Below are 13,248 nucleotides of genomic sequence, written 5' to 3'. Positions count from 1 at the left end.
TTTGTCTCCCCAGACACTTTAATTCTCCACCTATGCCCAATTCTACTTCATCTTCTTGCATATTTGAAACATATTACATCTATACCTAGCAGTTCACCCACCCATGCCAAACTTGTATTGGCAACATTGAACACTGTGTTCAGCAGCCTAGTGGGTAGACAACTTACTCAGAAAGTGGGCCCTAAGTCCTCCACAGTCTGAGGTGATTTGAACCCTTCAATGTCTTAACCACCAGGCTACAGACCAGGCTAGATAAAGGTACTTACCACCCTTCCCTGTTGAAGGTGGATCACTGGGCAGATGAGAATACAAGAGTCATGGCATCAGAAGGGCAAGCAAGAGGGAGCTGGACTCTTGTAGCCTAGTGATTGGGTGGGGGAGGGATCAGATTCCTTGGTTCCAGTCCCTGGTCCTATAACTGTTTGTGCATTTTATGGTCCTTGGTTAAATAAAAAACAATCACTCTAGTGGCAGAGACTGGAAGCCGGGGTTTCTTTCCCCTCCCAGGGGGAGAATGTTTCCATGCTAGTCCGCATAGGCATGCTCCCTGTTGCTTGTCCATCCCAAGGACTGTTGCTTTCTTGGCTGCCCAGTGGCCCAGCTTCAACAGGAAAAGTGACGCATGCCCTTGCTTAACATATTCCAGGTGTGCCTTCTCCTATTCTGTGTTAAGTGGAAGCTAACCTGAGGCATTTTGTCCCCATTTCATTCACAATGTGTTATTCAGGAGGCAGCTACTCTGATTTTACTTGCTTTTACTTGCCATTAGGTAGGGGCAGACACATGAATCAGTTACTATGGAAGGAACAGCCCTCCATTCCTATTAACTCAGTAGAGTTTTTCTGTCCAAAGCATGAAATTATGGGGTTTAATAAATAAGAGGTGCCCCATCTGAAGACAAGAATATAGGGTCATAGTAGAGATGGATACTGTGGATCCAATCTATATTATCTCCAACACAGGATATACTGAAAGTTGAACTGATAACCAAGCCACTCACATAAGCAATACTCACCTTATCTAGCTCATTTGAGAGCTTTTTGTTTTCCTCCATTAATAGAATTTTCTCACGTTCATACTTCTGTTTGAATTCTGCTTCAAACTCCTCTCTTTCACTTTGGCTAAGGTGTAATGAAAATACAGTAAGTTTCACATTATCCTACCACATTATTTCCTTAAATCTAATTATGGTTGCAGTGTGTAACTATGTAGGGACTGTGAAGCATACAAAAAAGGTGAAAGTATTATATAAGAAACCTACTAAACTGTGAACGTGATTATCTGCTTAATCTTAGGACTCTGAAACAGTGTGTTCAATGTTATTAGTACAGATATTAACCTTCTTTTGCTGCAGGATTAATACAGCTAACATTTATCAACTTCTTAGAAGTATTTCATTCTTTAGGGCAATCTTCCAAACTTATCGGCAGTTTTTATTTTGTGAAATAAAACATACCAGTCTATTATGATTTCAAGGCATTGTCACAGAATCGAAGACACTCACAGGTAAGGGAAAGCCCTTTCATATATATACATTATTTTGTTAAGATGACATTTTACTTTTCACACATCTCTGCACTTCTAGCTCCTAGGCAGGATTACAGACAGAATTGTCAGATGCAAGACCTGGACATGTTAGCATCTCATGTGTGAAACACACGTTGGTCTAGCAAGATTGATCCCATGAAGAGAAAAGCTGCTGCCTAAACTATTCCCAGGCTAATTTAACAAACCTAAAAGGATGTTTATTTGAACTGTGAACCCATTTGAGGTTCATCTATCAGTATCAATAAGAAGTGGACAGATAAGCTGACATCTTGGGATACATCATGATTGAACTGTAGGCTCTGACACAGGCAGATTCTGAAATCTGTTGTTTTTTCTTCTGTGGAAAGCCTCCAGGCTGGCTGCTGTTCTGAACTCTTCCCTACTCAGGTGGATCTCATTTAGCAGGGAGACAACACATGTAATACACTGTCAAATCAATCAACATTATCTTATTCAAGGAACCTTATGAACTTGCGGATGAATGAAGCTGTAAGACACTCTCTCCCTGTTAAAGGAAATATGATTTTCTCAATCCTCAAGATCAGAAAAAAGGTAGTATACCACAGAAGAGCCATAAACCCCCTCAAATCCATCCCATCTACTTGCAGAGACTCGTGAAGATTATTTTATGGCATTTCAGTTTCACAGTAATGGCTGGTAACTAGGATATAGTTTGCTAATAGGTTGATGAGATGGTGCCAGGTAGACACTAGGTAAAATTATCATGGCCCATCTATTATGACACTGAAGATAGTGCTCAGTAAAATGCGAGAAAAAAATAAAAAACATCGGAAACTGTCTTGAAGTTTAAATTGCAACCAGATCAATATTTCAGATTATGGGATGGAGAATTATGTCTTCATCTAACTCTGTCTTTGAGATGGAACTTGGCAGAGTTATAAAAATCTGCAAGAACATCCTTAAAAACTGAGAAGCCATCAGTGGTTACACTGAACCCGTTTTAGAATATTCCTGGCTTGAATTTCCTATTCCTAATTTGAAATTCATTTAGTGTTGCAACCAGACTTTGAAATATAGTACAGCATATTAGGCTCATCACTGAAATTGTTTGTTGCTAGGCATCCTTTGAAACATAACACTTCACTCCAGCAATGTAACATATTATTGGTACTGTATGACTTCCATTCTGAAATCCATCACCACCCTCTCCCAGACCTTGAGAGTCCATGCATATGATGAGCAGACTGGGGAATAAGCAGAAAAAAATTAAAGGAAACAGGTCTTGCTGCCATGACCAAGACATGGATGGGTTCAAGGCTAATTTCTCAGACAATAGATCAACGCTTTTTTTCCTTTTAGCACTTGGCTAATATTTTTGTTCAGCATTGTGCATTTAAAATGTATTTTGTTTTGGCAGCTTTAGACTTTTCTAAAATGTGCTCTTTCTAGGCTTGCTCACAGTCACAGTTGGTGAATTAATATAAACTTTTGTTAGTTCAGTGTGTGCAACTGATGTTTTTTGGGCTTTTTGTAAGCAAAGTCATTAATTGCAGTGGCAGTAGTCATCACACCAGTGAATCAAACTTGTAAGGGAAGCAAAGGGGAAGATAGAGAAGCTGAAGAAAGGAAAATGTGGCCTCAAAAATAAGGAGTGAGTGCAGAGATCTACCAACTGTCCTCAAGTATCTCATCTAGCCTGAAATGCCTGGCTTAGAAAAGTGACAGATTCCAGTGGCATATCTTGGGCAGGCAAGAAGAACAAAATGCCACAGGCTCTCTCTTAGCTATTTCATGTCCTTTTCTAAAACTTAGTTACATATTTGTTCATGAACTTTAGGAAATATGTATGTGCCCTAGATTGTCTTTCGTTCTTAAAATAACTGAGCAAGCCATAATAAAACAATGTGGAGTACACTCTTATAATGTCATGTTTCTACTTCTGTATTGTGACTGTGGGCGGAGGGCACAAATTATTTTATCATGCTATTTTGAAGCCATGGGAAGGGGCCTTGAAGCAAAATTCAAACCTCAAACATTTGACTTATTCACACCACACCCTTTAACAAGACAGACTTACAAAAACTCCCAGCTCAGTAAACCAACCACTAACTGACAGGTTCAAAAGAAGCTTCTCCTACAAACAGGATATTCCATGATTATCCCATCTTGTACTTGTCTCTCAAGCATGTGATCCTGACAAAGATCAGAGACAGATTACCACAGTAGTTGCATTACTGGTCTGATCCTGTATTCACATTCTTATGTTCTAGTAGCATGAGGCATTTGTTTCATGCCCTGGTAAATTACAAGGTCTCAGACTTTAACACAGAATCATTATTATGTAGGCAAAGGTAGTGTTTCTCTCTTCCTGCAAGGCACATACAGTTGGACTATCAATACTAAGAATGACTCATATTAGAGGCAGAGAAATATTAATGATCATATCAATTTAACAAAAAAAATCTCTCTAGAGCAATTCTAATGCAGGTTTAAAAAAAAAAAAAGAGTAGCGCATGCAGAATAGTGTGGCACAAAGTTCTTGTTAAACTTTTTTTGGAATTGACCTAGGTAATCACTTGTGGCTGTACTACTCATAAGTAATACATCTGACAAAACCTTTCTGCCCCAGCACAGCCTTTATTTACAAACACAAACACACACACACACATGCGCACACCCATGAGTCTAAACAGCAGCAAGGTAAGAAGAAAAATGCAATAAAGTTCCGTAAGCTAAAATAATTTTCTTTGATGGAAGACAACCAATTACTAACAGGCACATCATAGCTTTATTTCTTCATTCCGTAATATTTAAGCATCACTCATAAAACCCTGAGCAATTGCAGATCCAAATTAGCTCATAATTTTTTTCCTCACTTACTTATGTCTGAATCCTGCTCTAGGATCTTCATGGAGTTCCAATGACCACAGCAGGACTCTGCACATGCCTATTCTATAGGCATGCCTTCCTGTCCTATGCCCACAAGCCTATACAAGCATCACTTGGTACATGAACAGACATTTATGAAGAACTTAATTCCTACTCCTAATCTGAAATAAATTTAATGTTGCAACCAGACTCTGAAATATAGTACAGCATATTAGGCTCCTCACTAAAATCATTTGTTGCTAGGCATCCTTTGAAACATATCATTTGGCAGTAAGATGTGCCAAAGCTCCTGCTGGGACTTAAAGCTGGAGGTTCCTGGCTAAAGGGTCTTGCCCCTCTGCTCAGGGTCAGACTGATCACCATATCAATTTAAAAAAAAATCTCTCTAGAGCAATTCTAATGCAGGTTTTTTTAAAAAAATGAGTGGCTCATGCAGAATAGTGTGCACACCGAAGGAATTTCTGACCCCATGGTCAGACTGTTATAGACTGCGGGGGTCTTTGCCTTCCTCTGTGTGGGGGGCATGAACCTCTACCTGGGATCTCTTAAGTGTATTAACAACCTTTTATAGAAGCAGGACACTGGCTGCTGTGGTTCCCCTGCTTTACCTGTGGCAGGTTAGGGTGTTATGTCTTATGTTGTTGTCAGGGTTGACAGTAGTCTTACAAAGAGTTTAGATTATGGCTTTGTATAGGATGATTCGGATAGGGATGATCCTGCCTTGGGCAGGGGGTTGGACTAGATGGCCACTGGAGGTCCTTTCCAGCCCTGCTTCTCTAGGATACTAATCTTATTGTACCCTGGAGGCCTGATCTTGCATTATACTGACCCTTTCCTGAGAGGTGCTAAGTGTGTCTTCCACTCCTAGCAAGAGGATCAGACCCTACATTTTGGCTATATGATACATTTTAGTTCAGGATCTGTCTTAGTTAAAACATTTGAAATAAAGGTGATCACTACACACACAAAAATGCACATCTACTTTACCATTCCATTTATACTCAGTTCCTTTTCACTTTTCCTTGGAGAGATCAAAAAGATCATGCTGGAACTAGATTTTTGAAAAGAGCAAACAAGAGGTAGGGTTGCCTTATGAAATAATCTTGTTATTGCTTTAGAATAGGAAATGTAGTCACTTTGTGATTTTTGAAACTGTATAACTTGGAGCTGTAATCTGATAAGATCACACAAACTCAGCAGTGTCAGGGCTGGTCAGTGTTTGGATGAGAGAATTCCAAGAAAATTTTTGTGCTGCAGGAAGTGGTGTTAGTGATTCATTAAAAGCCCTTCTTCCTTCTGAGTCAGCCCTGAACTAATATACCAGCGTGTATTGTGCTAGTCAGTCACATTTATAATCCTGACTATTTGAATTATTAAAGATGTGTCCTATTTGCATTTGTAAGGTTTCTAGCCTCAGTATTCTGACTAATCTTTTTCTTGTGGCATATTGATAACGTGCTGATTTATGTAAGTTTTACCTAGAACTTCAACTGAATGTTAATCTTTACTTCCTGTCCTAAAAAAAAGCTATGACATTGCCACAGAATGAGCTGTTGTATGTCCATCCCAAAGATGGCTGTAATTTCAACAGTATTCCAAGTGATTCCTAGAAATAAGAGAAGTGGGCTGGATGGGACCTCTAGAGGTCAACCCCCTGGATCCCTGGGTCCCTGGATGGGACCTCTAGTCCAACCCCCTGCCTGAGGCAGGATCATCCCTATCCAAACTATCCTATGCAAAGCCACAATCTAAACTGTTTGTAAGACTACTGTCAACCCTGACACAATACAAGACATAACATCCTAACTTGACCATCTGATCTGAAAGTCTTTGAGTTACCTCATCACTGTATCCTACTTTCTACCATCAGCAGCATACCTGTAAGGCCAGGAGAAACAGTGTCTGGATGCAGTAAGAATTGGGTATCCATAGGAACAAAAAAAGTCTACTTCCTGTAGATCTTATATTCTGTTGACACTCTCCTGAAGTATAGCAGTCATGTCAGATGTCTTTGCTAACCTAAAATTAGTTTGGCATCCTCCACTCCCATTCATTCTTACACTACAGTTTGTCAAGCTGCCAATAGGAGGTAGTGCCACTTAAGGCAGCAGTAAAATGCAATACAATATATTCTTGTACTTAGCCCCCAAAGGGAAATAGAGCCCCCAAAGGGAAATAGAGCACATCTTCTTTTTATTCCTTTGTTTGGTTCTCACACTGTGGCTATGGACATGCAGCTCTCATTATGTTTTGCCTTTCTGAGTTACATTTCTTGGTTCTCCTATTCCACTTCCTGCTGTGTAACAGGAAAGAGAGGACGTATGCTGCTGTCTGTAAAGCACTTTGAAATTTATATGAATGAAAGTCCTTCATACAATCAGCCTACTACTAGTAGTACATTAAGATGAACATGTTTTTACTGATGAATAGTTTGAGGAATGTTCTCCAGGCTAATTATCAGCTCCACCACCTGGAAGAAAAGCAGGACTTTGACAAATCACTCTGTCAGTACAGATGAAAGGGTTTGTATCTACAGGAGCCTAATGACGGATGTTAGCACTGGATAAAACCCAGGATGAATCAACCTCATGCCACCTTAAATGACTGTTCTTGTGCCAGCAGGAATGCAAGCAGCAGATGACCTCTCGCATGTTAGTTTTCCAATCAAATGATGACATGACCAAGAGGAAAAAGAATGCTAAAAAATTATTCAAGCTATAACTTAAACCCCAGGAGCCAAATTTTCACAGTGCAGAATTTGACCTAAGAATATATATAATTTTCAGGGGTACCTGTCTTTGAACAAGGCCAGTAAATGGATTTCAGTTATTTTTCTTGTTTACACGTTATACTCTGACATCAGGTCTACCAAAATGAATTTGGAGCCAGAACCCCTGGACTGATGGTATGTTTTGAAATGACATTTGGAACTATTATGGTATCTAGGATTCATTGGCAAGCTCTAGGGCTGCACTTACCTCTCTCTCCTGGTCTTTTCTAATTTGTCTTTCAAGATCATAATCTCTTTCTTGAGGGCGAGCTGCTGGCTCTCTGCATCCCGCAGTTCTTTCTTCAAGTTTTTGATTTCATTAGCATGCATTAGTTCTCGTTTGGATAGTTCCTCTTCATAGAAAACACTTTTCTTTTCCAAGTCGGCCTTTAATTTAGTGATCTCTTGCTGATGTTCTGTGCTGCTCACCCCTGGTGAGCGACCAATTTGCTTTTGCTAAAAAAGGAACAGCTCAACATTAGTTTTCTTGCACAGCAGAACACTGAAAATGTATGCTTAATAATAACTCAATCTTGATATACACAATCCTATGTTTAGAATATTGCACACTGTGAGAGTATAATTCATACAACAGACTGCAGTTACATATATGCATTTATCTCAACTGTTTAAAAGTCAGTGTCAGAACACAGTTAAGTCCAATTCTCCACTCTCTTCCTGTAGGCTAGCCGCTTACACGTTATTTTCAAATCATGGCATAATATGGTTATATCACACTTTGGAATGTTAAAAGCCACATTCTGCCTACTTATAGGCAACCAGGAAGAGACCACATGGTTTATTCTTGTGTTTCCCCAACACAAGCCCTTTGAGTTCACAAAACTGGAAGACTGATCGCATAAAATTCAAGCGACCACCCTAGAGTGGGAAAAGATATAGTCTCCAAATCTTACCAAGACCTCTTCTGATTCCAACTCACATACTTTCTACTTGAATTTCTCATATAAGCAATTTGTGAGACAGCTATAAGGGAGCAATTCAGAAACATCAATGCTGACTAGAACACAGGTGTCAAATATGACCAATCTTAAACCTTTTGGCCAGCAGCTTCGAAAAAGAACCAGGATGCAGTTCATCTAAATTTATCATATATGCCACACCAGACTAGTGGGGAAAACAAACTCTAAGTACTAAGAATGATAGCTTCTTCAGTCTGTATCAGTTTGAATGCTGCACAGCTGTTTGGCAAGATCTGCTATTTCAACATTGCTTGGGTTAGCTCTGAAAGCAAAGGACCGATATTCTGCACCCACTACAATCAATGCTTTCCTACTGACTAGTGTGGAAGAAAGTGTACACTCAAAATGAAGTAGAGCCTATCTGACTGAGTATTAATCATCATCTGCTGTTCAAGTCTTAAAATCCAACACTAATTCCCAAGATGAAAGTACCTTTTAACAAAAAGACATGGAAAAGATCAGGTTTTTAAAATCTCTGAAACTTAATTATAAAATATGTAAAATAAAACATTTAGTAAAGCAACGTGGTGCTTTAGGCAGGGCAGTTCTACTAGAAGCCTAAGATAACATCCCTGAGATATCAGCATGTCTAGTTATAACCACCAACTTTCCCATGAGCTAATAAAATTCTTCTCAGTCAGCATCAAACAAGGGTTTGTGTACCTTCACTTTGCTGATGCGCAAACAGATGTTGATAGCTACAGGCTGGCCAAGAAAACTTAGATCGTCTGCATTTCTACTGGACACCTATCTCAAGAAAAATAAGCCTTGCTACCAACATTGGCTTGGGAATGCCGATGTCAAAAAATATAATATAATTTACAATATCACAAGATTACCTCAATCAGAACAAAGACACAACAATCTAAGGGTAAAATCTTACTGTTGTGACAGAGACAAACTAGGGAATAAGAGAATGATCCCATCTGAAGATGTCTCAGGGCAGGCGAGTGTGGAATAGTGTGGGGATACGTTGCTGGACAGATAGCAACAACCATTTCACAGGTTTGCTGCTGCCTGAGATGCTAGTTTTCTTCACTGAGACCTACCCACAGCAGGTGCAGTAGGTAAAACTACAACCTTATGTACCAGGTACTTAGAAAGTTCCAATGCAATTTCAATGATATTCTAAAGCATCAAAACATGAGCCCACAGCACAGAAGAATTGCTAGTGTGAAAGAAAGTGGTTGGTGAGCAATTGGGTATTGTTTCAAGAACTAAATATTAAAACAGAACTAGAGTTCAACAGTAGCATAAGGAATAGAAAATATATTCTGAGCTGGCCCAAGCCTGATCTCCTGCTGCACGCATAAATGTTTTCATATGCATTTCCCTGAGTGCACAAACAGCGTAACTGTGAGGCACAAAAGGATGCAATATACTTATTTGCACACAGATGGTTAAAGGGTATGTTTGAAAATTTGAACAAGTTTCTTTAGCTTAAATAAAGAAAACAATACTAGTCTACCTCACAAAGATGATATGATTAATAATGTTACTAAGTGTATTTAGATATAAGTATAACATGGAGGCACTGTTTACAACTGCAAAGACAGTATCACATTTTGAACATCAGTATGCATATAGAACACCATCACAAGAGACTGCAGTAATGCTTTGTAGATGCATCGACAAAAACTGTGAAGATTCAAACATGGCCACTCAATGTAATCATATTTTCTCCTTTATCACAGCTGAACACATTGTTAAAAGTTAATCTTGGAAGACTTTCTGCTTGGCTTCTGTGAGATTAGCCCTTAGTGATACTGCTATTTTTTGCTAGTTTTTATTTCAGGATACACAGTTTCTACCTTCCATAGATAAGAGTATTTTGCAGTTACAAAATCAAGGCTTTTATTGGGTGAGTATGGTTAACTATCTATGTTTTTGATACAAAGCTTTTTTACCTATAAAATGTTGGTTAAAGAAACTCTATAAGGAAGCAAAATATATTTAAACTGAACAGGCATATGCTTTGGCCATAATTTTTCTGTTATTATTTTTTCTTTATTAAATAACCTGTCATGGCTCAGGTAGGGGAAAACAGGCAGGGGGCTGGAAATGTAATTTTCAACGTGTCAAATATTTAAAAAATATATAATTTATTTTAAGTTTGTCTAGAGTGCTCCTATCAGTGAAGGTTTAGGAACACACACACAAATTTAAAAAATATGCTCATAAAACTTTCAAATGACATCAAAGTCCAAAGCCTCCTGTTTTCCCACCACACTTTCTTGTTCACAAATTCTCCCATCCCTTTTTCCAGTCCCCCAAAAAACCTGGGAAAATAGGCATGCTTTGAAATTCCAGCTTGAACATACTGAAAAACATTCAGCAGCATAAAGAAAAGGGGTTTTACATTTTTATTGAAAAAAGTCAGCACTAGGTATTAGCATTTAAGCCGACTGCAATAAGGAGGAACTGAAAGACTAAAATTTCTATAGAAATATACTGGCAATATAATAACAATACAATGCAAGAATAATGGGAAATATATAGGAGATGCTGAACATCTCTGTGTATCATTAAATTTAAGACTGAATTGTCCTAGCAGAGATTTGGCAGGATAAATCACATCACTGGAGTACTGCTTTATAAACATCACGGTTCGTACAGAAGTAGAAGAAAGTAAGTGTTGTGTTATATGATATCTGCGCATCTCCAGAGAGCAATTCTATTCCTATAATGGGGGCACATATGCACTCACAGTGGGCAACAGAATTGCTCCTACATTTCAGCCAGGTAACTCAGAGTTGGTTGCAAGCTGCATTTTGATTATAACATACACTAGTAAAATAAGATTCTGCCCTATTTGGACAAATTACATGAAATCTTGTCAGATGGGCTTGATGTAATTTATTCTATGGTTCTTGGGTAATTGACTGAAGAAATCTTGGGGCTGTTAGTGGCGAATACATGATCCAGAAGACTAGAAAAGGCATCTATCTTTAACAAGGGGAAAAAGGAAGACCCAAGGGGTTACCAACCAGCCAGTCTTCAATTCCCAGAAAGATACTGAAAAAAAATGAACAAGCCATTTGTAAATACCTAAAAGATAAAAATCACTGTGGATTTGTGAAGAACAAGTCATATCAAAACTATTAAATTTCCTTCTATGAAAGGGAACAGGCCTGGTGGATAGAGGAGAAGCAACAGATGTGATATATCCGGAGTTTAACCAGCCTTTTGACATTCACTTTCACAATAGCTTCATAAGCAAGATAAGAAAAGGTGGTCCAGATAAATCTACTGTAATATGTATAGACAAACCATTAGAAAAAGTACTTAAAGAGCAGTTAGTTATGACTCACTATCAAACTAGAAGGTTATATCAACTAGGTTCCCCAGGGGTTTGTCCTATGTTTGATACTATTCTATACTTTCCTTAATGGTTTGGATGATAGAATAGAGAACACACTTATTTAATGTGTATACAATACTGAGCTGGAAAGTGTTGCAAGCACTTTGGGAAACAGGATTAGAATTCAAAACAATCTTGACAAACTGGAGAAATGGCCTGAAATAGGTGAAATTTAATCAGGACAAGTACACTAAGGTAGGACTAATCAACTGCACAAATACTAAAAGAGGTATAACCGGAAAGGCAGGAGTTTTCCAGCAAAGTGTCTGAAGGTTATTGTCAATGACAAACTAAGCATGAGACAACAATATCATCATACTGTTGCAATGAGATATATAAACAGGAGTGTCATGTGTCAGAAATATGAGATAATTTTTTCCATTCCACTCAGCTTTTGCATTTCCTTCAAGAAAGATGTGAATCTTTGCAGTGTCCAGAGAAGAGCAATAAAAATGATGTGAGATCTAGAAAACACAACTAGGAATAAAGATGGAAAGAAATGGAGTTGTTTTAGTCTACAGAAGAGAAGACTGAAGAGAGACCTAATAACAGTCTTAAAATACGTGGAAGTTCATTAAAAAGAAGGATGTTATAAACAGTTGTTTATATCCACTGGGGGCAGGACAAAAAGGAATGGGCTTAAAGTACAGCAAGGGAGAATTAGACATTAAAAAAGCTTTAGCTGTAAAAATAGTGAAGCAATGGAACAGATTACCTAGAAAGGTAGTAGGATCTCCATCACTGGAGGTTTTTGAGATCAGATTAGAGAAACAGCTTTCAGGAATGGTTTAGATATAATTTGTCTTGACCTGGTACAGGGGGATAAACTACAGGACCCTTCAAAGTCCCTTCCAGCTCTATTTTCTATGATTCTTTCTGGAGTAGACACACATACTGAGCAATGCTGAGCTGTGGAGTCACCATGACTTGAAATGCTGTTGATTCTGCTGGGGCCCAGCCCAATGAACTATATGGTAAAGGGGATGAACAAAACTGTTAATTTACTGAAGAACATAGGGATTATAAAAACTAGTCTACATAATACGATTCAAATGATTCAAGGATGATTTCTTGTCCCACAGTTTCAGGTTCAAGTTATTTTTTAAAGTTGTGGTGTTTAAGAACAGCTATTCGGAGGTCAGTGATGAAATATCCAGAGAGGCCGAAGTGTTCTGCACAAGGCTTTTTTTTCTTTCTGGAATTGATAGGTTCATGCCTTTCTGAACAAGTTAGTCTATAATGTGCCACCCTTCCCTGCCTCCTAAAAAGAAGTTACATTTGTCTGTTGAAAAACAATGCTTAAATTTTGAGCATATATAACATTAATTCAAGTTTGGTTATGAACAGACCGTGTTTAAAAATGGGAATCCATTTCTACATGTATCCCCCCCTACATACCACCCAGATCATTTTCTTCTTCATTTACTGACACTGACAATTTTTTGCCACTGTCAGAAATTCAGAACCTGTAGAGCTGTTAAAGAATAAACTACATCCTATATTCAAGTAACAACCACTACAGCCATCTTAGCTCTGATGCCAGACTGTTCATGGCTGCTGGAGACATAAGAACCAGAAGGAAGACTGCTTTGTTTTCTGAGAGCAGGCTGAATTTGCAACAGTTGTAGTCTTATGACATCTGGTTTAAGGAAAAATCAAATCTTCTAAAGCAGGGATCAGCAACCTATGGTCTGCAGGCTGGATCCAGTCTGCAAGAAGGTCCAAACTGGTTTGGGTGA

General features: G+C 38.5%; 1 protein-coding gene across 4 annotated transcripts in view; it reads right to left on the bottom strand.

Moving 5' to 3' along the window:
• The window catches only part of CDC42BPA (CDC42 binding protein kinase alpha), a 349,488-nt gene that overhangs the window by 76,435 nt on the left and 259,805 nt on the right, over positions 1-13,248 (bottom strand). For all 4 annotated transcript variants that reach the window (XM_014598104.3, XM_019483101.2, XM_014598103.3 and 1 more), the window contains exons 15-16: positions 7,377-7,624; positions 1,016-1,121 (exon numbers count right to left, since the gene is read on the bottom strand). In XM_014598104.3, coding sequence (XP_014453590.2) covers positions 1,016-1,121; positions 7,377-7,624 — 354 coding nt within the window. The remainder of the gene's footprint in view (positions 1-1,015; positions 1,122-7,376; positions 7,625-13,248) is intronic.

The sequence above is a fragment of the Alligator mississippiensis genome, chromosome 1, assembly GCF_030867095.1.
Source record: "Alligator mississippiensis isolate rAllMis1 chromosome 1, rAllMis1, whole genome shotgun sequence".
Classification (NCBI taxonomy): Eukaryota; Metazoa; Chordata; order Crocodylia; family Alligatoridae; genus Alligator; species Alligator mississippiensis.
The sequence above is the reverse complement of the archived record's forward strand: the minus strand, read 5'-3'. Positions and strand labels throughout refer to the sequence as shown.